The sequence below is a fragment of the Echinops telfairi genome, unplaced genomic scaffold, assembly GCF_000313985.2.
Source record: "Echinops telfairi isolate 266 unplaced genomic scaffold, ASM31398v2 ScPeMD7_20;HRSCAF=75, whole genome shotgun sequence".
NCBI classification, from domain to species: Eukaryota; Metazoa; Chordata; class Mammalia; order Afrosoricida; family Tenrecidae; genus Echinops; species Echinops telfairi.
The window spans coordinates 6,125,547-6,152,196 of record NW_022103917.1 but is presented as its reverse complement, the minus strand read 5'-3'; the positions used below and the strand labels follow the sequence as shown (position 1 = coordinate 6,152,196).

The window sequence follows — 26,650 nt, the reverse complement described above, 5'->3', positions numbered from 1 at the left end:
AGAGAGAGAGAGAGAGAGAGAGAGAGAGAGATGGATTGGCATGATTTATCATTGATTGAGTGTTAGAGAAGTTGACTGCTGTGATCACCCTGTATTTGAGGGCCTCAAAACTGGGCCAGTTTTCACAGGGAACAAGGCCATTCCATATCATTGCAGGCACAAAAGTCCAAGGCAACAATGAAGCCTCTGATCTCTGGTGGGGAGTACCCATACCCTTTCTGTCTGTATGATTTGGGACTAATTATTTCACATCTCGAGGCTACGATTTCCTTATCATGCCTTTCAATACTGATAACACTTACCTCGTGGGATTGTTGGGAAAATTAGCTCTAATGAACCTGGGATGCCTGACACAGAAAAGATGGCAAAATGGATAAGCAAGTACTTAACCAGTGCACAGGATGGATTGTTCCACCCAGAATAAATCACACACATTCCCTGGACCTCGTTCGTCATGCTTGTGGGGGTGGGGAGGGAGGTGGCTCATTGCGTGCAATCTCCTTGCTTGTGACAGTCACACAGAACAAAGTCTTGACAGTGATCCAACACAGTTTGCCAAGACTTCCATGTGCTTTAAGCCAGTTCTCAGTAGGTAATGACAATTTTGTCATGCAGGAACTTAGGTCACCAGATAAGTCTTGGTGAGACAAGGTTTGGAGATGGAAGGTCAACTGGCCTGCAGAGGTGATCCCAAACAAGCCTGTAGCTGAGAAATAAATATCTGTAACAATGAATAAATCCCGAACCTGACACTTCACATCGTGAAGTGCTTTAACCAAGTCAAATTTGATGAGAATTTGCCCTGGAAGCATTTTAAAATTAAATCAACTCTTTCTCTTTTCTCCCAAGAATAAGTCATCTCTTTAAACTCCTGTTTCTCAGACAGCAGGCACAAAGCCCCAGCATTTCTGCTGACGTATTAGATCAGGCAGTGTGTCTCAATAAGATGGGGGAGGAGGCAGGATAAAAGGAGGAGATGATCCCAAGGGCTCAATGGAAAGTAAATGTCTAGAAAAGAATTATGGAATATATGTACGAATACGTCAGATACAATTGATGTATGGTTTGTAACAAGAGTTGTAAGAGCCCCAATTAAAATGATTTTAAAAAAAAAGAAAAAGAAAATTTAATCTTGGGAAAAAAAAAGAAAAGGGGAACCAATGACAAGAATCTAAGTACTGCCTCCTCCCTGGGGGATGGACAGCAGAGAAGAGGGTGGAGGGAAACATCGGACAGGGTAACTTATGACAAAAGTATAATAATTTATGAACTATGAAGGGTTCATGAGGGAGGGGTAATGGGGAGGGAGGGGAAAATGAGCAACTGATATTAGGGGCTAGAGTGGGAGGCAAATGTTTGAGAATGATGAGGGCAACACATGTGCATATGTGCTTGACACAATGGATGTATGTATGGATTGGGATGAGAATTGTATGAGCCCCCAGTAAAATAATTTTAAAAAAAAGATGGTACTGGAATCAATGAAGAACAAAACAGGAACTCCAACTAGGGCCATCCTTTTCTTCTTTTTTCCCTCGTTCTAATAAATCATTTTATTGGAGGATTTTAAAGCTCTTTTAATAATCCATACATCAATTGTATCAAGCATATTTGTATATATGTTGCCATCATCATTTTCATAGTATGTTCTTTTTGTTTGAGCCTTTGGTATCAGTTTCTCTTTGCCCTCCCCTCCTTCCCATCCCCTCCCACCCTCATGGACCCCAAATAAATGACAAATTATTATTATTTTCATATCTCATACCACCCACTGTCTCCCTTCATCCATGTTACTGTTGTCTGTCCCCCTGGGGAGGGGGGATTATATGTCATTGTAGTCAGTTCCCGGTTTCTCCCCCTTTTCCCCCTACCTACATGGTATCACTACTCCCATTACTATGCCTGAGGGGGTTATCTGTCCTGGATTCCATGTGCCGAGAGCTCTTATCTGTACCAGTGTACATGCTCCGGTCTACCTGGATTTGTAAGGTAGAATTGGGGTCATGATAGTGGGGTGGCAGGGAAGCATTAAAGAACTAGAGGAATGCTGTGTGTTGGTGCTGTGCTGTGCTGCACCCTGGCTGACTCACTCTTTTCTTGTGACCCTTCTGTGAGGGGGATGCCCTGTTATCTACAGATGGGCCCTGGATCTCCTCTCTGACCCCCATCATTGGCATCAATATATTTGTTCATTTTGGGTCTTCTGATGCCTGATCCCGTATTAGGGTCATCCTTTTCCTGAACACACTCAGTTGGAATGGAAAGACGATTCACCTGAGAAACAGACAAACTGTGCTTGAGCACTGGCTTTATCATTTCCCAGACCTTGGACAATTCACTTAATTTCTCTGAATCTCATTTTCTTCAGGTGCAAAAGGGACAGAAAACTGCCTACTTACTTCCAAGAATTTTTGTGAGAATTAGGATAATGATAGGCAATGTACTTAGCACATAATAGAGTCTCAGTAATTGATTTTGTTATGAACAGAAATAGACTTAAAACAAGGGTTGAGAGAAGATCTAATGCTAATACCCAGGCCTTTAAGTAATAACTGGAATGCTTGGGTATGGCAGTGAACTCAATTGGCTGCTAAATGAAAGGCTAGGCTAGGGCACAAGTCTACCCAGAGGCCTGTAGAAAACTCAAGGAGCACAGTTCACTTCTGTCAAACATGGGGTTCCGTGTCCAAAGTATGTAAGAGGAAATCTTTTGGCCCTTGGTTCTAAGGAGTACTGTGACCCTATCGCTTCCAAGACAGACTTGTTTGTCCTTGTAGCAGTCCATGGTGCTTTCAGTATTCTTCTCCAGCACCATGATTCAAGTGCATCGATTCTTTGATGGTCTTCCTGATTCCGTGTCCAACTTTCATAGGCATGCGAGGATAGGCATGTGAGGCAATAGAGAATACCATGGTTTGGGTCATGTGTACTTGAGTCCTCAAAGTAACATCCTTGCTATTCAATACTCTAAAGAGGTCCTGTGCAGTAGATTTACCTAATGGAACATGCCTCTTTACTGCTGCTTCTATGAGCATTTATTGTGGAGCCAAGCAAGACAAACTCCTTAACAACTTCAAACTTTTCTCCATTTATCATCATGGTACTATTGGTACCGTTGTGAGGATTTTGGTCTTCTTTACATTGAATTGTAATCCCTACTGAAGGCTACAATCCTTGATCTTCAACAGCAAGAGCCTCAAGTTCGACTGACTTTCATCAAGCAAGATTGTGTCATGTGCATATGCAGGCTGTTAATAAGCCGTCCTTCAATCTTGTTGCCACATTCTTCTTCATATAAGCCAGTTTCTCTGATGATTTGCTCAGCATACAGATTGAAGAAGTATGGTGAGAGGATACAACCCGTATTTCCTGATTTTAAACCATGCAGTATTCTCTTGTTCTGGCTCCCTGTACAAGTTCCACATGAGCACAATCAAATGTTCTGATATTCCCATTCTTCTCCAGGTTATCCATAGTTCATTATGGTCCACACAGCTGAATGCCTGGCCATAGTCAATAAAGCACAAGAAAACATCTTTCTAGTACTCTCTGCTTTGAGTCAAGATCCATCTGACATCAGCATTAATATCCTTTGTTCCATATCCTTTTGAGTCCTGCCGAAACCTGGTATTTCCCGGTCAATGTACTGCTGCAATGGGTGGATGATCTTCAGCAGCATTTTGATTGCATGTGATACACACTCTCTTGTTCTATAGCTTGAACATTTTGTGATCCAACAGAATGTTCGAAATTCTGGCTCACAGAGACCCTGTAAGTCCTGGTGATACAGTGGGTTATGAGTAAGGCTGCTAACCGCAAGTTCAGCAGTGTGAAACTGCCAGCCACTCGGAGGGAGACAGAGGAGGAGGCTTTCTACTCCCATGAAGAATTACAGTCTCTGAATCCCACAGGGGCAGTTCTTCGTTGTCCCATAAGATCACTCTAAGTTAGAATTGACTCAAGGGCTCTGAGAAGAACTGGAGGGCAACTGAGTTTAAATCAGATAATACTAAACACAGCGGACTGGGAAGGAGCTTTGAACCAGGATGACCACTGCTTGTAATGGTGGCAATTTTAAAGAACTAAAAAGACACATTCAGCTTCTGAATGCTATTATAGGGCAAGATGCGCATCCTCTGAAGGAAAATGGAGACCAGGCAAAAGGACCTGTTAATATCTTTTATCTTAGAACAATGTTCTTGCGTTCAAATGGAATTGAATTATTCTTAATCACTCTACTCTTTGTGAATCCCAATGTCATTAGCTTCAGAGGATTAAAGCTTTTCTCATTTACTTCTTTTGTGTGTTGCGCTCCGCCTAGTACTAAACCAGTCAACTAGGAGCCCAGAATTACCAAGTGCTTCCTCAGTCCCTTCTACTTATAGCCACCCCTTGCTAACCTGAAGCTAAGGACAAAGTGTGGGCAGAAAGGATTCCTTTTAAACTTAAGATACCCAGTCTCTGTACTAACATTGAATTGAGAAAATAAAGCTGCACATGGGAAAAGAGACAATTTGGGTATATGAAGAAGTGGTGAGAAAGAAAGTGAATGGGGTATAAAAGCCAGGGAAGAAAAAGCCATATTCATATAAAGTTTTGTCATTTACTGGGGAAATTACTTAACATATTTATACCTTAGTTTCTATCTTTGCTAAATGTATATACCTGTGTATAAGCTGCATTTTCAAGCACATTTTAAATGCAGTTTTTGTGGTAAAATTAGGTGTCCCAGCTGATATTCGGATTGGCTTATACTCGAGTATATATGGTATAGCACTTACCTAGGAGGGTCTGGGGGAGGATATGTACAGACGGGCAGTGTTTTCACTGTATGTACAACTTGCCCAGTAAAAAGACTGCTCTAGTCCCCTTCCACCTTGTAGACACGTTCCTCGAACAAATGTGCGGTTGTTGCTCTCAAAGTGGAGAGGTGCTGGGTTGGACCTGGAGCTATCTTGAGAAGAGATATCCTAAAATAGCTGGGCTTCACGAGTTGAAATCTGCTAACACATGGGTACAAGTGGCCATGTGATTTTGATGTGTTATAGTACCTGTGGATATTAGCTGTGAGGCAAGACAAGGGTAGGTGTTGAGCAAATGCAGGATGTTGACAGAATGCAGGTGGTAGGTGTTGAGCAAATGCAGGATGTTGACAGAAGGCAACTGTTGACAGAACAACAACTGTTGTTCAACAGTTTCCCACGGTCATTATTCAAGCTGCTTGCTCTTAATTTTATGTTTGCTGCCGTAAGGTGAAGAGCCCTGGTGAGTTAGTGGTTATGCATTGGGCTGCTAATCTTCAGGTCAGCAGTTTGAAACCAGAGGCAGAAAGATGGGACTTTCTGCTCCCATAAAGAGTTACAGTGGGAAACTTTTAGGGACAGTTCTAGCCTGTCTTATAGGGTCATTATGAGTTGGAAGGAACTCTAAAGCAGTGAGTTTTTTGAGTGAGCGGTGTTCTATGGGTGACTGGAAAAAATGAGACAGTGCTTCTTCTGTGCCCTTATGGGTTTGCTAACGCCACGTGGGCACATAGAATTATCAGTTAAGAAACAGTTGACGTGTAGTAGTTAGCTACTTTTATGTCAACTTGAAGATGTATATAACTGTAGGAGTAGAATTCAACCAGTTGATCAGGTCAAAGTCTGATGCTGCTTTCTTGGGGGTGTGGCCTTTCTTAAGGAGGGCCCTGGGAACCTGGCCCCGTCTCTGCCACTGATTTTGAGAGCTGCTGGAGCCTGCCATGTTTCCACATGACTCTATACCCACTGGCCTGTGATCTTCCTGTACTCTGCATCATTTGCGTGTGGCTGCGTAGAGTCTAAGGAAGAGCTTATGGATGAGTATTGGACTTAAGGACCTGAGTTGGACTGGGCTGAGATGCTTTCTTGATCTATGATTGCTTCTTGATCTATGATTGCTTCTTGATAAACAACTTTCTTACACATACATGAATGTCACTGGATTGTTTCTCTAGTCAACCTGGTCTAACACAACATGGGACCAAAGGAAGCACATGTAACATCCTGTGGGGAGAGCACAGTGTTTACTAATTGGTATTCACCAAGGCTTCCACTTTCTTGTCTGTACTGTAATTTGATTTAAAGTTGGGCCATTTAAAAAAAATCTAGAGACCGGAATTAAGCTGACATTTGTTTCAATGAGCAAAGAAAACTCTTTGCCATCATTTATCGTCCCTCAGGCCATAAATCAAAAGCAGGACATACCAAATGCCTCGCTATTTTGAAAGAAAAATACCAGTAAGAAAGTCTTCTTTTCATTTAAAAATCACCAAAAGACAAGGCCCGATGATTTTCTTATAGAATAGGAATACCCTCAGTTCTCTTCTCCAGGGGACACACAGCAACCCAAGCATCATCATCCCTGAAGTGAAGACATTTTTCGTTGTCAAACATCAGCTGTTGCTACTCAGCGCTAAAAATTACCAAAGAGTATGGCTACTGAATAATTAACTTCAAATTAATACAGGCTCATCTTATTTCCCAAAGGAAAATCCATATTAAAGTGAGAAAGACACAACAGGAGACACCATGGCTGGAGAGTGTTTGAGAATGGCAATGAAAGCATCACCCTTATCAAATTCCTTAACCTTCACCTACCTCCTTCTTATACTACCATTCAGGCAAGACCATTGTCCATGGTGACAGAGGCTCTTTCTAAGGTGTTCTCAGCGTCATTGTGCTTGTTATAAATATGCACCCTTTGCACTTGGTACAGAATCTTGCTTTCTCTTGGCTGGGGCAGGTTGGCGTACTTCATCAACACTCTGAAACGTGGCTTCCAGCCCAGAGTCACTAAGGTAGGGCGCCTTTCTGTGCTTAAAAGATGATGGGCGTCTTGAGGCTCACAGTATGAAAACAAGACTGTACTAAAGAGGCCACGTGTTTGACCAGAAGATGATGGTCTAATTGTTAGAAGCTCTGTACTTATTCATTCTATTGCGTGATGGCCTCCAAATTAACTATCATGGCTTGGAACTTTAAATCCTAAAACAAAACCCTGGTAATCCATACTTTAGATCAGAAGATTTTTGAAAGCATCAACTTGCGAGCATGTACATGCTGGTATGATCTATTTAACAATCTTCAAATACCAGTAGAGGTCCAATGAGTGGCATTTGGGCATGAGCAAAAATGCTGATAATAGACTGGCTTCAGGAAGTTATTCCAAAACATCGTTTTAATTTTGGTGCACTTGACACAGAATGAAAAAGTGAGCAAAAGAATAAACTCATGAAGATTATACCTTCTTTTGCCAAAATTCTCCTGGAGCAGCAAGAAAAAGAATTTATTATTGTTGTTCTGATCACCACTCTTTCCATGCCTTCCGTCTGACAAAGAGAATTGCTGATATTGGGCCAAATGCTAATACAAGGCTCCCATGGAGGATTAGAGGATCAGTTCCAATACTCACACAAGATTACATCATCACGGTTTTTTTTTAATGGAACTAATCATATCACTGAAAGTATTTGGACCAAGCTACATAATTTGTTTCAGAATTGGCCGTTCCTAAATAGTAGGCTGTTTTTGGCAAGGTAGAGTTGGGATTTAGTGTATCCTGAAAAGCTGTTTAGATATATCCAATACTGCGATGGATTCTGGATGCCTAAAGCCTTGATCAACAAACACTTGTCAGTAAGTTATCTGAACCAAACCCCAGGTAGGCACCAACAGTGGAAAAAGCTGGGCCATTAGGAAATAGTGCCAAGAAAAATAAACATCACGACTTTGTGCACACTAACGTGAAAACAGTTCGGTTTATTTTTTTTTTCAATTTAGTAAGAAAAAAAACTCCATATATACACTAGAAATATACACTAGAAATATTTTGATCTACCATATATACTCTTGTATACGCCACGTTTTTCAACACATTTTAATGCAGTTTTTTTTGTGGTAATATTAGGTGTCTCGGCTGATAGTCGGGTCAGCAGATACTCGAGAATATACGGTAATTTAGTCCTTTCTAAAACCTTGCCCAGTAAAACTTGATTTTCGCTCAAATTTGAATGACTATTTCATGTTTCAATCGAGTATTTTTGACACTTCATAAACACAGATTTAGTCAAAGAGGACACATTTCCAGTTTACCACTGCATAGAACCGACAATGGATAGCTTAACTATCGGGTCCTTTGCTTTCACTTTGGTGTGCAGCTTGTTAGACATCCCAAACTCATGTGTTGGAACAGAACAGAAGCCATTAAAGGATTCCTCTCTTCAAATAACTTTACATGGGAATCAAATGTTTCAAATTAGTGACATACTTTAAAACTAAGACCCAATTCATTTATAATAAAGTGTTCTTAAATTTCTAGCAGTTGTAATAAAATGACATCACATTTTAAGAGAGAACTGAATTTGATACCTTACAGTATTAAAAACCAGTCTTGCAAGAATCTGCCATGTAGCCAGAGTGGCCATGGAACCCTTTCAAACGCAGTTCTTTCAGCTCCTGAAAATGATGGGCTCAGGTATCCTGCATGAAGTAGACCAATGACTTTCTCAGCATTGTTTGCTCATTTAACCAAGATGGATTCCACAGCCATATTTTTGTTCTCCCTCATCAAAGGCTTTTGGACTCCTGGTAATTTGTACAGAGATCAAGTGTTTTCATTTTAAGGTCTGGGATGACCATTAACTTCCTTGAAGGGGTACGGCATGAATTTAAATAGAATTCAAATGCCATTCCAGAAAGCCTCTAATGAGTTGGATACTCTTTAAAAATAGTCCCTAGGAATAAGAGGAGGCCTACGGGCTCGGATCCCACAGGAGATGACTAAGGGAACCCTTCAACCTGAGCAAAGACCAGGCTCGTCAACAAACAGCACACACGGCAACCACGGACGGTGGCCACTTGCTAACAGGAAGGAAGCCACACAGAACGAGCAGATTAACAACGAGCCAAATATCATTTTAAGAGCGTTTAAAGGCTAACCAGTCTCTAGAGAATTCTGCACACCCAAAACATTTGAAACATTACTCCCAACACATTCCAGAGGATATTGTGAAAATTAAAAGAAGAAGTCGTGAAGCTGAGATGTAATCATGAAAAGGGAGGAGGATGCTAAAATTAGTTTTTTCACCGTTTTCTTAATCCGAGCGAGTATTGTTAAAACAATTTAAAGGGAGATTCTTATTCTTTGACTGAATTGAACCAGCTGCCTGTTCAAACCAAGTTTCATTTTTGAGGTTGATTTGCAAATACATGTGCAATGTATCCCTTTTTAAAGAATGCATTTAACTTTATTTGTTTTAACAAGAGTAGATATAACTTTAGAGAAAAGAAAGCAGAAACTATTTAAATGGATTATAACCAGTAAAGTCATGGATTAAAAGTCTTCCATTAAAGCACCAAATCAAATGATGAGCCTCTCAATGGAGCTGTCAAAAAAATGCATTTACTCACTCTATAGGATCCACACATGGATAGGTTGGATACCATTGGTAGAAGAAGTAAATGAAAATGCTCTTTTATATTGTTGCAATACAATTCAGCAATGACACCCATAGGCTTTTCCTCTTCTGTCAATGATCTTTAAACTAGCACTTAGAAAGGAGGAAAAGGGGAGAGCTTGAGATTTCAAATTTTGCATCTAATACCATTGGCTGGAGTTTGTTAGAAGTAATGTCTTTACATACCAGACATTGAACAGAATCACACGGCAGAGTTTTCTAGGTCATAAAATAGTGGTAATGAGGATTCTAGGAGAGTGAAAGGCAAATAGAGGGAAGCCTACTTTAGAAAGCATTCTGGAACCATCAAGGCCCAATTCTATAGCAACTGCCAAAAGACCGTAACTTCTGTTACTTGCACTGTTATTCACCGGCGCTCTGCAAGTATACTATGGGGGTTACAGGCTGATTTATAATTCGCATAAGCAGTACAATTCTCAAAATGTCACGTGGGAACGTGAGGTGTACACAGAAGACAACAAGTTTACCACATTCTAATTTAGAGGAATTTGAAGTATGTTTCTCTGGGATATTCAAAAATGTTGCAGGGTAGGGATTGACTGAATATTCTTTTTAGGCAGATTGAACTTTGTGGCATGGTTTGCAATGAATACCTTGTGAACCTCAGTTTAAGCACCAGCAAGTAGACAGTTGTCCAAACCTGTGCTTGAGCTGAAAAGAAAGACAAACTACTCATTGTTTCCTTGAGGCATGCATATTTGGCCATGGCAAATTACAACTTGGCGTGCATTACAGGGGCAGTCTGGGCCTGCGTCAGCGAGCGAAGTAGACCATGAGCATTCTTTGAGCGCAATGCAGAAGCTTTATGAGGTTGGAGGAGAGTTACAACAATTTGGAGTCATCGTCTCCTTAAAATATTTTTGAAGGGCCATTCCTCAGCTGACTGGACGTGGCCAGATGTGGGCTGCAGGAGCAAGCAAAGTTGGCAGCCAACGCGGGCAATGTAATGACGGCAGCTGAACAGACGTCAGCTGCAAGAAGCAGGAGGCGGCTGCGGGCTAGGCCCAGGATGACTGTCTTATACAGTGTCCCATCTGAGACTGCATAACACGTTCACCAGCCAGCCAGGGGGCCACCTAACTACGTCAGGGGCCGAGCAACACACAGCACACCAGAGGGCAAGGCACAATCCAAAAGAAAGAGAGAGAAGAAGGAGAGAAAACAAGCAAAACACGCGGCTGTCGTGCACAAACCTTCGGGTTCTGTGTTCTCTTTGTGGTGTACTTGCTTCAGCGGGCAGCAGAAGATTTCGTGACACTTAGCACGAAAGGGGGACTCTTTTTTCTTTAATTCCGCAGATTGGATGGAATCTTGCCGTAACATAATGTATTCCTGTGTGCCTGGGGGGGCGCCATCCAGCACTGTGGTCACCACATAACAAAATGAACTCAAGTTAGAGCTTCATGATAGCAGCCATCGACTTAACCCTAATCTACTCCCAGGGGAAGCCTTAACGAAACAATATTCCTAAGAAAAGTTTAGAAGGACAACCTTTTCTAGCTTAGACACCTGATTAGGAAAGGCCTGGTTTCCAATACTCATGCCCCAGATCTACCGAGACTGCTAGGACAACGAAAATAATGGAGTGTTAGACTTTGCAGAAACTCGAACAAAGGCTTCACTATTGCTACCCATATTGCACAAGGGGACAAAGTCGCACCATGTCGCCTCCAGGGGGCTCTTATTTGAGACACAATATAAAAAATTGCCGTTTAAACCAATGCCAATGTCCACCAATTATCAGTAAATTCAGGGCAGGCATTTCTTTTCTTAATCTACTGGGAAGGGCCCGACTTCCAGGCAGTAACTACTGTGTCTGCAATATGCCAGAAGAATCAGGTCATTGGGCTGTATGCTCGGATTTCCAAAGAGAACTTGGGGCTGTGGGGGATGGGCCTTCAGATGGTCAAAACCCCTTAATGAAGACAACGGATTCCAGTGGACCTTCTAATACTCAACACTGGGTTAAGGACTACCTAGCTGGATTGTGGAAGGGCCAGGCTTTCCGTATAGACTAACGTCCTCCCCGGGTCCCCAACTTTTCCAAGGCTTTTTGTGCATTTCCTAATCAGGATAGCAAATCACCAGTGTTTTCTCGCTACAGAAGCAAGGACTTTACAGAGTCCTCTGTTATATTCCCGAGGCTGATAGCCACCCAGCAACATGGGTGTGGCTTTGGATTTGCATTTGTGGGAACCAGGGCCTGACCCCACAAGGGATGTTTTCTCTTTCACACTCTTCCCAATGCAGCCGCGCTATTTTCCCCGGAATGAGTCAGTGCCTCCCAAACTGTGATTAATGATGTGTTGACTCATTCAACTCCTCCAAATGCACACACTTAGCATGTATTTGGGATGGAAACCACCAGTACATTTCTTTTGTGAAGAATCATACAGGGGTGTTTGGGGGAAATAAATACATAAAAGAAACAGTTGATGGCTGAAATTAGATAGCATCTGATGTTCTTGTGTTTGACAAAATATCCCCAGGTTACTGGAGGGGATCTGGATGGACTGCCAGAACTTTGTTATATTTTGTGGGGAGGAGAGGATTGATACTAATCTCAACATAACTTTTAAGAGAGTATAAGGGTCCTACACAAGTTGCTGATTGCTTGTATTTGGAATTGTTGTTTTCATTTATATGTCATTAAATTATGCAGGAAGGCAATGAATATTTTGGTCAATTCTCCGCATTTTCCTCCAGTGCTCAGCAGCCCTAATAAAAAATATTATACAGGCACACCACCACAGCTTCGCCCAGCAGTGAAGCCTCTTCCTCTGTGAGGAGTGTGGCTATAACTGCTCAGAATTGCGTTGCTAAATGCACATCTTCGCGAGCAACCACTGCTATTCAAATAACTTGCAACCAGTTCCTGTCATGAGCAGATAGTTTGGGTAAGATAATACAGAGAGTAATCAAATTCCAAAGTCACAGCGAAAGGCAAATTTTGGATTACCCATCCCAAATATTTAAATAATCTTAAATTATAGCATTCTAAAAGGAATAATAACTAAAAAAAACCTTCCCAAGATTATATAGGAACTCAGAAATTCCACTTCAATACACGGCTATTTAAGCAGCATATTTTGAGATTCCACGGCAATTGTGGGAGTTAAAAAAAAAACAACTAAAAAGCACATCCTTAGGATACTGCACAGGCATTATGTTATTCAGAAGTACATGATAAACATCAGTAAATAGCCTTTGCATTTCCATTTATCAACATCAACAGTGACATCACAAATAGGCATTTTTGGAGATTAATCGCAGACTGAAGCTAATAGCCTTTGGCTGACTCTCCAGCCATCAGCTTTTCCCAGCTGGTCATTAATTCCCAGAAAAAGGACTGCATTGCCATCATTATTGTTTAATTAGATAAAACTGGTTATCTGTCGAGTACAACAAAATGCAACTGAAAATGACATGCTGACTGGTGCAAGAGCCAACCCAAAAATTCATCAAGAAGGGAAAGCAGGAAGGTCACAAAAGTGCAGACTAATTGCTTTCCACCAAATTCTCTCTCTTTCCCTCCCTCCTTTTCTGGAGTTGACTAAGTCCAAAAGGTGCCGAGATGAGAGCACGTACGGAGCCATCTGAGTCATTATGACAGGCAAAGAACATTGCCTTGGAAACCGTGAACATCTGGGAGTTAATGGCTCAGCTGTAGGTCTCAGCCTACCTCTACTCAGTGCCGCACACATTAGTCAATTCAGACAAATCAGAAAAAGAGAATGGCCAATCAAAATTAGTGTGATGTCACATTGGTATCATAGTCTGTACTTTTTTTTCTTTAACCCCAGATTAGTCATTGTACCTACAATTTCTCGCTTGAGCTAGTCTATCATGAAAAAGTCAAAACTAGTAGATCAAATTCACTTGTCCCTGGGGCTCCTTGGGCCGGATGTGCAATTGGAGCAAGGGGAGGGACAACGGGCAGAATCTAGAACTACCAGAGATCTAGAGAGAAGTTCGACTTCTCTTTTAAAAAAAGGATCAGGGTTGGATGTTTTCCAGGGGACCCTAGCTCTTGCAAAAGAAAAAAGGAGACCCAAACACAGAGACGTTAGTTCATCAAACTCAAGGAAAGAATGGGATTCTTCTTTATCAGCCTTAGATCAACGTGTTCTGCCATCACCCACTGCAAGGGCATTCCGTTCTTGAAGATGACTTTCAATCCTTTACAGCCACTCCTACTCCTCTACATGTGTCCACCTTTCATTCGAAGACTTCTGTAGTCCCTCCCAACAATAGAGTCAACCATCTCCGAGGTGGACAATACCGATTAGGTAGACACTGGTTATATATATCAAGCTTCCACCAGGTTCAGATGTTCAACTTGAATTTGACAGTAGATAAGATAGTAAGAGTGGCTCCTGGTAGATTGCTGGACAACGTTTTAGAAAGGTGGCCAAGCCCCAGGACAGCACTGCCAGAGAGTGGGCTTCTGCAGGGAACTTGTGCCCACCTAGGCAGTGCCCCCAGCCTGGACCACACAGCCCAGCTATTCAGGATGACAAGGTCTCATGGGAGTGGTATAGATTTATAGAGGATAAGTGCATCCACACAAAACCACACACCCACAGACAGGCAGATACTGACAAAGAGCATACTCAGACACAGAGGTGACAAGAATAAGTTACTTTAGTGATGGGATAACAGTTAGGAGCACAACTGAGGAAAGAGCTAGTTTCTGTTTAAAAAGATATCCGTGTCATTAATTAGCAGTGGGCAAGACTGTAACTAGCATCAGTATCCAATCAATCAGCAAAGTCAAGATCGGGTTGGGGGAAGTCATCACAAGGGAAGACATTTAATTGAGTCTAAATTTGCTGACTGGAGCCCTGGCGACATAGTGGGTCACTCCTTTGGCGGCTAACCACATGATCAGCAGTTTGAAACCACCAGCTTCTCTGAAGGAGAAAGAAGAGGCTTTCTAGCCCCATCAAGAGTTATTGCTTGGAAACCCAGAGGCACAGTTTTCCATCCTGTCCTATCCAGTCACTATGAGTCGGAATTGACTCAAAGCCAGTGGATATGAAAGTTTTGAAACCTGAAGACCTAGCTGAAACTATTCATTTTCATGGAAATATAGTATTGTCATATTAGACTAGAAGTCTTTCTTTCTTTCTTTTAACACTAGTCATAGCAACAACATTTAATCTTCTGACAGGAAAAAAAATCAATATAAGCAGTTGTCAGAGTACAAACAAGAGCTGTTTCTATATATGTAAGGATTTGTAGGTAAGTCAGAGTAAGCACATGAGGGTCTTATTTAGCTTTGCTTTCGTGCAAGAGAAGGAGCCCAGGTGGCACTTCTGGGTACGTGCTGGGCCGCTCTTCTCAAGGTTGGCAGTTCAAGTCCACCAGCCACTCCTTGGGTGGCAGATGAGACTATCTGCTCCATAAATATTTACAGCCTCGGAAACCCTATATAGAGTCCCTATGAGTCAGAATCAACTCCATGGAAGTGGGTTTATTGCAAGAAAAGGCTAGCAGTCTTATTTATTGACTTAAAATTTGTACATGGAGCAAGCAAAGGTGATGGTAATGAAGAACTTTTGGCAAGCAGGAGTTCAAAATGAGGACAAGTTTATGGAATATTAAAGGGCAAGTAGAAGCTGTCTGTAAAGCAGACACATTTCATATCTTCATAACCTAAAAGTTATCTGTATAATGAGTCTTTGAAAAGTATTTAATTGCACAAGTTAATCCTTTATGCTTAATTATCTTTGGAAAATCCTACCCTGGTTTTACTCCGTAAATAAGCATAAACATATTTCCTAGTATCATATATATGCTGAGGAAAATGCTTCATACTATTGCAAACAAAATTTCTTTAGAACTCAGCCCAATTGTCATAAAAAGATGGGGTGAGTAAAGCTCAGAAAGGAAGAGTGACATTCCCCAAATCACCCAGCAAGGTGGGTATCAGAAACACCCAGCCTCACAGCCAGGACTCCAATGTGCTGGCCAATTCTGTGTCCAAACAGAGATCCAGGTCCTTATTTTTTTCTGGGTGTCTAAGAGTACCCCCTCAGTCTGCATCAAATTTTTTCTTTATTTAAAGACATAAAAACAACCAAGGACAAGAGATGAAACTACACAATGTCACAGAGTTACCTGCCCCCTCCACAGGTGACCTTAATCTCAAAGGCTTGTTGGCTTCAGTGTGGAAGCAGCTAGCAACGGCTTACTATTTGATGATGCTGCGCTTTACTTTAAAATGAACTCTTCGCAAAGATGACTCACCAGTTAATTAAGGATACATGATTTTTAATCAAAGCAAATTTGAGATCACCCGGGTAACAGAAATGAACAAGGCAATCAGATTGCCAGTCAAAGTTATTAGACATAGATTAGCCACTATCTCAACAAGAAAAGGTTTTTAAAAACTCCATGAAAGAAGGTAATATGGCAATAAATGCAGATGGTTAAATGTTCTCACATAACAAGAAAGTTAGAGGGGGAAGGGGAACCCAGAGTAATCAGAGGAATTACTAGTCCACGTCAATTCAACATATATCATGTTGCAAAAGGACTTTCAACAATATAGCGGGTTAGAGCTAGGCTTCCATTCTGCCTCCTAACTAATGAACTGCCTACTCATCTCTCTGTATTGTTTAATTAAGTCTTACTCAAAAGAAGATGGATAGAACACACAGAGTTGCCACACTAAAAAAGAACTAGTTGACATTCAACTATATCAAGAGGTAGCATATGAGCAAGAATCAATGGTGCTGAAGGAAGAAGTCCAAGCTGCACTGAAAGCATCAGCCGAAAAAAAGGCTCCAGTAGTTGATGGAACATCAACTGATATGTTTCAACAAGCTGACGAAGCACTGGAAGCACTCACTTGTCTATGCCAGGAAATTTGAAAGACAGCTACTTGGCCAACTGACTAGAAGAGACCATATTTTTTTAAATCATTTTATTGAGGGCTCAGACAACTCTTATCACAATCCATACATACATTAATTGTGTAAAGCACATTTGTACATTCATTACCCTCATCATTCTCAAAACATTGGCTCTCCACTTAAGCCCCTGGCATCAGCTCCTCATTTTCCCCCTCCCTCCCTGCTCCCTCTCCCTCATGAACCTTTGCTAATTTATAAATTATTATTTTGTCATATCTTACACTGTCTGACGGAAAAGACCATATTTGTACCCATTCCAGAGAAAAGTGACAACAGAATGAACAAATTATAGAACAATATAATTGCTATCACACATAAGTAAAATTTTGCTGGAGATGATTGAACATCGGTTGCAGCAGTACATTAACAGTGAGCTACCAGAGGTTCAGGCTAGATTCAGAAAAGAAAGTGGAACAACGAATATCATTGTTGATGTTAGCTGAACCTTAGCTGAAAGCAGGGAATAACAGAAAGATGCTTATTGTGTTTCATTGACTGGGCAAAGTTATTCAACTTTGTGGATCATCACAAACTCTGGTAGACTTGAGAAGAATGGGAATTCCAGAACACTTCATTGTGCTCTCAGGGAACCTCTATATGGATCAAAAGGCAGGTGTGCAAACGGGACGAGGGAATACTGCATGGCTGAAAATCAGGAAAGGTGGGAGACAGGGTTGCATCCTGTCACCATACTAATTTAATCTGTGTTCGGAGGAAATCATCAGAGAAGCTGGAGTATATGAAGAAGGATTTCGCATCAGGATTGGAGGAAGGCTCATTAACAACCTTTGGTACATAGATAGCACAACCTCGCTTGCTGCAAGTGAGGAGGACGTGAAGAAGGATTTTGCATCAGGATTGGAGAAAGGCTCATTAACAACCTTTGGTACATAGATAGCACAACCTCGCTTGCTGCAAGTGAGGAGGACGTGAAGCACTTGCAGTCTTCAGTATGGAGAAAGACTCAAGGTAAAGAAGACCAAACTCCTCACAACTGGACCAATAGGCAACATCATGATAAAGGGAGAAAGGCTGACATTGTCAAGGATTTCCTCTTGCTTAGAGCCATAGTCAAAGCTCACGGAAGCGGCATTGCATTAGGTAAACCTGTTGCACAAGACTTGTTTGAAGTGTTGAAAAGCAAAGATGTTAGCTCAAGGACTAAGGTGTGTATGACCCATGCCGTGGTCCTTTCCATGACCTCAGCTGCAGGCGAGAGCTGGACAGTGATAAGGATGATGGAAGAAAAACCAACGCCTTTCAATCGCAGAATATCATGGGCTGACAAAAGAACAAACGGAGCTATATTGGAAGACGGACAGCCCAAATGTGACTTCTTCGTGAGGATGGGGAGACTTCGTCTCACGTACTTTGGGCATGTTGTCAGAAGAGACCAGTCCCTGGAGAAGGGCACCATGGTTGGGAGAGAGTCCCTCAAAATGAAGGAACCATGAAATGAAATGGATGGGCATACTTTCCATGGCAATCAAGTCCAACATATTAAAGGTCATGGCCATGGTGCAATACCTGGCAATGTTTCCTTCAGCATGAGCTCACAAGGACTTGGGACAAAGATACCTGCAACTAACAACAATGATCTTGAAAGAGTTTCCCAGCTGGTTCAAAGGTGTTAGCTAGGGTGGTAAAATGATGAAGGATCAAGAGAAAAACGAAAGCCATGTGTGGAAACATTGGCAAGCAAAGAGATTTTCTCTGAAAACAAGGAGGATCTCTGGGAAAACTAGGACCTTATAGTGCTAGGCCCTTAACCCAATAAGGAATATCAAAGGAACCCTAAAAACAAAGTTGGGTGTAATGACAAAATCCTCATCATCAAACATCCTTGGTTTTAGATCACAGCTGTGCCTTCACTCATGGGACTCAGTGCCCTAACTCACAAAATAGGGATGATGAGTGTGCTTAAGCTTAGGTTTCTCTTGAGGAGACGGTGTGGCTAAGTCAACAGCTACCAACAGAAAGCTTAGTGGTTCCACCTCATCAGCTGCTCCACTCAAGAAAGATGTGGCCCTCTGCTTTGGTAAAGATTACTGCTCGAACCCCCGCGAGGCAGTTTGCCTTTGTCCTACGTGGTGGCTGTGAGTCAGAATGGATGAGATGGTGTTGGATTGGGTGGGGTTGGGTTATCACTATGGAGCTTGTAAGAAATTCAATCTTTATCCATTCCTCATCCAAACCAACCCAATGAAAACCTACATTCTCCCAAAGAACCCAAACAATTCACGTGTATATTCAATAGGGAGACTCCTCTAGTACATGGTCACAAAGGGTATAGGAAAGGTCATGCTGGTGACCTCTGTCACTTTCTTACTTTGAGCAAGTTCATTACCTACTATTTCCAGAGGAGGAAACAAAACCCCATCATTTAACTCCTGGTGGTATGAAAACATCCAGCACAGTGCCTAGCCCATGAGAAGTATTCCACAAGTATTATCTGGCAAGAAAACAAATAGCAAAACCCTCCATTCTTTCAGGTCCTGACAGGGCTTTACAAGACCTTCATGTTCATTTTTAAACCAAATTCATGGGAATAATTTGGGGGGAATAACAGGGGGGAAATAGATGGACCCCTGTTCATAGAATGGCACACAGAATGACAAAGTTGCTTCAAAAGGCCATCAGATGCTTCCAAAAAATACTTTACCGAAGACACTTCTTTCATGGGAAAAGAAAAAAAGTATTGGGCTTGCTTATTTTTCTTTTTAATGCAAAGTGGTTCTGATCAGTGTCCTGAGGACAGACTCCTGGAGGGACCCATTAAGAGAACTCACTGATGGAGTCCAAGCATTACTTTCACCTAAAATCGTTCATCTTCCTCCAGCCATTATCATGGAGGTCACAGGTGTCATTCACTAAATGCCTTTCAGTTACACCTGATGGATCAGGTTCCCAGATAAACAACTGCCCTGTGTATGCTCTTACAGCTCTCTTATGATATGTGTGTATGACACACACACACACACATCCAATCTAGTCACTGTGTGTGTGAATGACTATATCTCTATGTGAGAAAAAGTATATGACAGATTACTATTAAAATTCAAATATGATAGAAGAGGAGTGTGTCTTTGAGGGACTTCTGTAACACACCTGTGCAAATGTGTGTGAGAGAAAGAATTGCCTGTGAAAGAGAGCCTTGCAGGCGTGCTTCGATGTGAGCGAGGGAGGAGGGGACTAGGGTGTGTCTGGAGTCACAGACGTGTGCCTTTGCTCTTTTGTTTTTAATACTCAGTAGAGCAAACTACTAGGTTAGATTCATAGAATGATGTCATGGCTACTCATGGAAACTTTCTAGCCTGAAATCTCAGCCTTTGATCTTAAGACCTTTCTTGGGCAACATCACAGGCTAAATTGCTAAAGCAAGGCTTTTCTCGCTCATCAATCTTTTCCATTTTTAGACCATTCGATCTCAGAGGACTCAAGTCTCCTTGCCATTATACTACAGAGTGCACGCTCGAGTATTCCACGCGTGTCCTTCTAGAAAATGTGACCATGGTCACCCAAAGTTCTTCACATGGGCTATCATCATCGCATTTTCTATTTCATGTTTTCAAAGCTTATGTCAGATGCAAACCTCTTGAACAAAGCAGGAAGGGAGAGGCTTGGTACTGTGGATTGTCCCAAATCTCTTCAGTCTTCTTGGTAATATAAGAAACCTTACCTCAAGGCCGCTGTCAACATCCAGGAATTCCTTGGACTTACTGCTGGTGGCTTGCAATTTATAAGGCCATGAGACTTAACACAGCCCCGGTCATGTAGTAGTCACGAGTTGCGCTGCTACTCTCAAGGTCAGCAGTTGGAAACCATCAGCTGCTCCTTGGGAGAAAGACAGAGCTCTCTACTCCCCACAGACAGTTCTATCCTGTCCTATAGGGCCACTAGGATGGACATGAGTTTTTTTTTTTTAAGTTTGTGGCTTAACAACCATAATTGGAAGAGTGACCAATGCCATTGAGCTCACTTCCATCTTTCCACACTCTCCCCCAAACTATATATATAGATTGACCTTAAAGATTATGTGATCCTCAGTGGCTTCAGGAAACACATTCTCCAACCTACATGTTGTAGAGGAAGTTTACCCCCTTCATGAAACCAAACACATGTCAATGTGAGGTACCGTGGTCCCTTGTGTTAGTATGATATTGAAAACTATTTGAAATAGGGGGGAGGGTGTAAAGGTGCCAATATTAGGTTCATCCAGAGTGAACAAGCAGGAACTTCCAGGTCAAGGCAGACTAGGAAAAAGACTTGACTTTCTAGATATAAAGATTAACCACTGAAAACACAGTGGAGCAAAACGGAATATTGTCTGAGACATTTCTGGGGGATGAGCCTCAGTAGACTGCAGGGTAATCAAATTACCCAGTGGCCACAACAATGGAATCAAACATAGCAACAGTTAATATGATGACTGAGGACTAGGCAGTATTTCATTCCGTTATATACAGGGTCTCCTTGAGTTGGAGCAGAATAAAAAAATTAAAAGTTCTGACAAGCAACAACAACAGAGAGCTCAGAGAGCCGAGACCGAGAGAGAGAGAGAGAGAGAGAGAGAGAGAGAGAGAGAGAGAGAGAAAGGAAAAGCACTATACCCAATGTCTCAAACAAAATTGTTGAACTCCAGAATTTTAGTAAAATAGAGTTCTAATTCAATGGGTGTGTGTGTCTGCGCACCCAAGTGTGCCACCATACTTAATTTGCTATTGAATAAATGGAGCTGGTGTTTCTTCTCAGTGGGGTTGTCCCTGCTGAGACTACAGATGGAAGAATAGATTGTGCCAGGTTAGGGCCCACTCCAAATTTGTTGGAGATGAATTTCAAAGCAAATGGGATTTGAGTTTGTTTACTCTTGGCAGCATTTCTGTTTAAGAAAAAGGCATTACGATTATTTTTAAAGCCTCCAGCCATCAACTGTGCTTAAAATAGCATTTAATGATTTAGGTGTAAATGAATCATAAACACTTAGATTAAACTTCCCCCTCATTCCCTACAAACCCAGCTGGTTATATGAGGCTTAAGAAAAAGAGCACTCAGCCTTCTTTATCCCATTAAAATTCAGATCTTCCAAGGTGGGGGTCTAGCTGGGCTTGATGTTCATATTCATAGCACTCGCAACACAATATCTATCGGTCTATCATCATCATCTAGTGCTTGCTATAAGCCTGACACTTTTTCATATCAGTCTAATATCAACAACTTCACAAGGTAGATATTATTCCCATTGCCCCCATTTGACATATAAGAAACTAAATGTAAATATCTGTGGCAGGCAGTATAAGGGACCCTCAAATACATTGACGTCCTAATCCTGAAGCCTCTTAAGATGTTATTTAACATGGCAGAAGAAAATACAGGTTGCAGGTGGCATTACAGTTGAAAATCAGCTCATTTTAAAACAGGGAGGTCTTGCAAGATGACCTGTGAGGTAGTTAGTTCATTGTGCCAACCTGGCCGATAAACACATGTAGGATTAATTGAAGGGCAGAGAGATAAATGGCTCAGTGAGCCTTGCCTTTCTTGTCTCTTGCTCTTTGATCATCACACCAGTGTGCAGCTGCCTTGCTTGTTCTTTGCCTCAATTTGCAAGCTACACTACCTGTGGGACACCTAACCTGTGGACTGTGTCGCTGTAATTTGAGGAGCCTTCAAAACCTGCTTCGCCACATCATTGGAATTTACATCTCTTGAGCTGGGGACTGTGGGACCCTGTCATCTGGCTTACAGTTGGTGACTTGCCTTTCTGTTTGCTGCTGGTGCCCTGATAGGCTGAATTGCTCTACAGAGGACTACCCAGCAGCCCTCAAGACTTGAAGGACTGCCAGTGTCTCACAACTGTCTCACGAGAGTGAGTTGCACTGGGCCATTTGTACTGCTTTATAATTTAATTAACTGTTTATTTCTTATGTTATATCTATCTGATTATACAGATATATAAAATTATTAGCATTCTGGTTTTGTTTCTCTAGAGAACCTGGTCTAACACAACCTGGATGTGCCTAATTGTAATGACCCCAGAGCAAACCCACTGTCAAGCAAGCCAAATGCCACTCAGTGACCCTACAGAACAGAGTGGAGCTGCCTTGTAGGCTTTCCAAGGCTGCAAATCTTTACAGAAGCCGATTTCCATGTCTTTCCCCTGTAGAGTGACTAGTAAGTTCACTTTGCTGAGCTTTTGGCTGGCAGGCAAGCACTTTAACCACTCAACATCAAGAACCCTTAATCTAATGACATGAGCTCTTAAAATCAAGAGAAAGATGGAAAAATAGTTGAAAGGGATGAGACAGAAGGGGCAAAAGCTTGGATGTGATAGCAACTTGACCTGTCAATGTTAGCCTTGAAGATGGAGGAAGGGGGCAAGAGCCAAGGATTGCTATTTACCTCCAGAAGTAGGGAATGATCTTCAGTCAGGGGATAGTCCTTGACAGCCAACACGGAAAGAGGGATCTCAGTTCTACAGGAAACTGTATTTGCCAAATTCCAAAATGACCAAGGAGATAGATATTCTCCAAGAGCGTCCCCAAAGAATTGCACTGCTGCCCCACTTTGGTTTGGACTTGGCCATGTCCTTGCCTCTACTCTGATCTACAGAAGTGTAAGATAACAAATGTTACCTAAACACTAACACAAACACTATGTGGGAATTTCTTTCTTTCTTTCTTTTAAAAATCATTTTACTGAGGGCTCATACAGCTCTTATTACAATCCGTACATACATTCATTGTGTCAAGCACATTTGTACATATGTTTCCATCATAGTTTTTAAAATATTTTCTTTCTATTTGAGCCCTTGGTAGCAGCTCATTTTCCCCCTCCCTCCTTTATGAACTCTTGATAATTTATAAATTATTTTTTTCATGTCTTATACTGTCTCCCTTCACCCATTTTCTTTATTTCTGTTTTTTTAAATAAATCATTTTATTGGGAGCCCTTACATCTATTGTACCTAGCACATTGGTACATATGTTGCCATTATCATTTTCAAAACATTTTCTTTCTACTTGAGTTCTTGTATGTGTAGATTTCTAATGACAGCAATAGAAAACTAATACAATATCCAGATCTCAACCCTGATAACACAACCAGGTTCTAAAGCCCAGGAACATTCTAGAGTTATTTCTATAATGCACACTGCATACTAAATGCATCTATCTAGAATATCATGAGGTAGGGACTCAGAGAACAGTGCTGTTGCAGGAGAGAACTGATAGCAGTGGGAGATGATAATGGACAGTTTGCAAAACATTTTGAGAAATCAATTCTCTTGAGCCTCGACATCATTCTTGATTCTCTTCTTTAATTCTACTGTCCTCAGTCTCTATGTCAAAGATTCATCCAAACAAATTTGCCACTCCAAGGAAAATGATCACCTTAAAACCAGGAATCCTGGTCCAGCCTATGGTTCACTCCTAAGTGGTGGTATAAGGTGGTATAGACTTTGACAAATCGCATCATTTGGGTGAGCCCAGATTTTCTCAATCAAGGTAAACCAGACGATGTCTAAAGTCTCCCATTGCTGGCATGCTTGGTGGTGGAGTCTTCCCTTTAATAACGTTCTTGTCAGCATGGAAGAAACATCATGAGAATTACACTGCTAGCTTCTCTCTGCCCCATCAGGCTCCCGCTGGAAAAGAGAGCCTCAGATTAGCTCATGAGCTAAACCTTGGAAACAATGTTTGGGGCTGAATTCAGATCCAAGATGTGGTCAAGGTCATCAATAGCCCAGCATGGAACTTAAGATGACAACTTTTTCCCCACCACAAGGTTGTCTCTCATGTCCTCTGCATGGAAGGGTCTTTTAGAGTCCCTTATAGGGAGAATGAAGAGGAAAGACATTATTGAGGTAATTGACATTTGTTCTTTTCAGTGATAGGAAAAGTAGTATTAAATGTGGGTGAAATGCATAACAGTTTAATCAAGGTAAACGGTGTCACTAAGAAGTGTACCAAAGAAAAGGATAAGTCAAATATAATTTAAAAAATGAACTTTCATTATGTTTACAGTAAAGTGTACACAGCTGATTAGATTGTCATTAAAAAATGTCAAGGATCTACATATAACCCCTTCCCTGGGGGACAGACAACAGAAAAGTGGGTGAAGGGAGACGTCGGACAGTATAAGACATGACAAAATAATAACTTATAAATTATTAAGGGTTCATAAGGGAGAGGGAGAGGGGAGGGAGGGTAAAAATGAGGAGCTGATATTAAGGGCTCAAGTAGAAAGCAAATGTTTTGAGAATGATGATGGCAACAAATGTACAAATGTGCTTAACACAATGGATGGATGGATTGTGATAAGAGTTGTACAAGCCCCCAATAAAATGATTAAAAAGTATGTCTGCACAACTTGTTCAGTGATATTGGTTACCTCTTTTTCAAGACAAAAGAAAGTAGAAAGTTTCAAAAAATAGAAAAAATTAAGAATGGGTTAAAAGGAAAATCAAGTTAGAGGATGTTAATTTTTAAGTTAACAAGCTGTGTAAGAATTCACTTTCTGATGTACTCTGTCTATGTGCAGGGTTTATCACATGCCTGGTCAAATGTCTGAGGGTATTCAATGTAGGCTTATACCCTGAGGGGGTCTCCACTAATGGATTTGGGCTTTGACTATCATCAAGAGCAGTGGTCCTCAACCTTTCTACTGCCATGACACTTTAATACAGTTCCTCATGTTGTGGTGACCCCCAACCATAAAATTATTTTTGTTGCTACTCCATAACTGTCATTTTGCTAATGTTATGAAGGAACCGTAATGTAAATATCTGATATGCAGGATGTATTTTCATTGTTACAAACAACATAATTAAAGCATAGTGATTAATCACAAAAATATGTAATTATATATTGTGAAATATTTCTTTCTAATGACAAATAAATGAAATTTTGTCACGAAGCATGATGTAGCATGCATTAAGTGTTCACGCTGGTTACTTGTATGTGGGCGTATCTGCATGTGGGCAGACCCGCCTAGAGAAGGTTACTTGTATGTGGGTGTATCTGCATGTGGGCAGACTCACCTGCACACGGATAGAGGAGTGGCATCTCAGTTGCTAAGACCACTGATGGTCTTAGGCGACCCTGCAAAAGGGTCGTTTGACCCCCAAAGCGGTCGCGACCCACAGGTTGAGAACCGCTGATCTATAGCCTTCTGCAAACTGGGTGCTCAGAATTTAAACTCCAGTACATTTCCCTGTTCTGATCTTGGATTTTGTTACTCTCAATCATTAGATCACACAGGTTGATGTGCTTCTTTAGTGTGGGTTTAGCTGTCACCTCATTTAGATGGCTGCTTGTTTGAGGACAAGATTTTATGACCCCAGACACTATTCTTTCTGATAGCAGGGCATCATCTACTTACTTCACCACACTTTGGTATAGCATCTTTATCTTCAGTGATCCCTTCATGAGGGAAAATGAGACAAATATAATTTTGCAACAAGATCCAAAAGATATGTTTGTGGTTTAAAAATGTACATAGCAATATAAATATATAAATATGAATATGAGAGTACATATGTGTACACAGATATGAGTATCTATGAGGGGACCTTCAAAAGTTCATGGAAAAATTCTATTATCTTTTTGTTGCATTTTCCATGAATTATTTGAAGTCCCTTTGTATAGATATGCACATATGAGTTTCTATGGATTTGTTTCTCTAGTCTACCCGAAGTAACACAATCTCATAGAAAATATGTGACCGAATTAGAAATGTGACCACAAATTAGAATATGGACCTCAAATCAACATCGAACACAGAACTTAGGTACATATCTCAGGTGTAATAAACACATCAGCTCGCACACTTACTGGGTACTTCCTACGTACCCAGTGCTGCATTGGTGGGCTCTGGGGGAATGCAGGGGTAAGCAAAGCCATGAATGGCTACGTGAATGAACAAATGTATCCGAATAAAGAAATCATGACCTCTTCCAGCCTTGCCATATACAGTACTTTAAGGAGGTGTTTATGTGCCCTGTGTTGAAGGTGGGAGTAGTGGATTGATATGACAAAACAGACTGTTCTTACTGTGAGGGCACAAGGCTATTGGGGAGGACAACATGTATTTCATTTGGAGCAAGGCCAATTGAGTTCTGGAGACAAACTGAAGCAGCCCTGGGAAGAAATAGTCCCTTAGATAGGGAATAGTCCATTAAGGTCGGTTGGCACTGCCACTTGAATGTATTCTACTAGCTTTGTGTTTTCCCTTTTGA

At 41.4% G+C, this 26,650-nt stretch overlaps 1 protein-coding gene across 2 annotated transcripts in view; it reads right to left on the bottom strand.

Annotated features, from left to right (window-relative positions):
* FGF13 (fibroblast growth factor 13) overlaps positions 1 to 26,650 on the bottom strand; it is a 527,173-nt gene that overhangs the window by 208,361 nt on the left and 292,162 nt on the right. The window contains exon 2 of one of the 2 annotated variants that reach the window (XM_004713365.3): positions 10,693 to 10,860. The exons of the other annotated variant lie outside the window; for it this stretch is intronic. Coding sequence (XP_004713422.1) covers positions 10,693 to 10,860 — 168 coding nt within the window. The remainder of the gene's footprint in view (positions 1 to 10,692; positions 10,861 to 26,650) is intronic. 2 annotated transcript variants of the gene reach the window in all.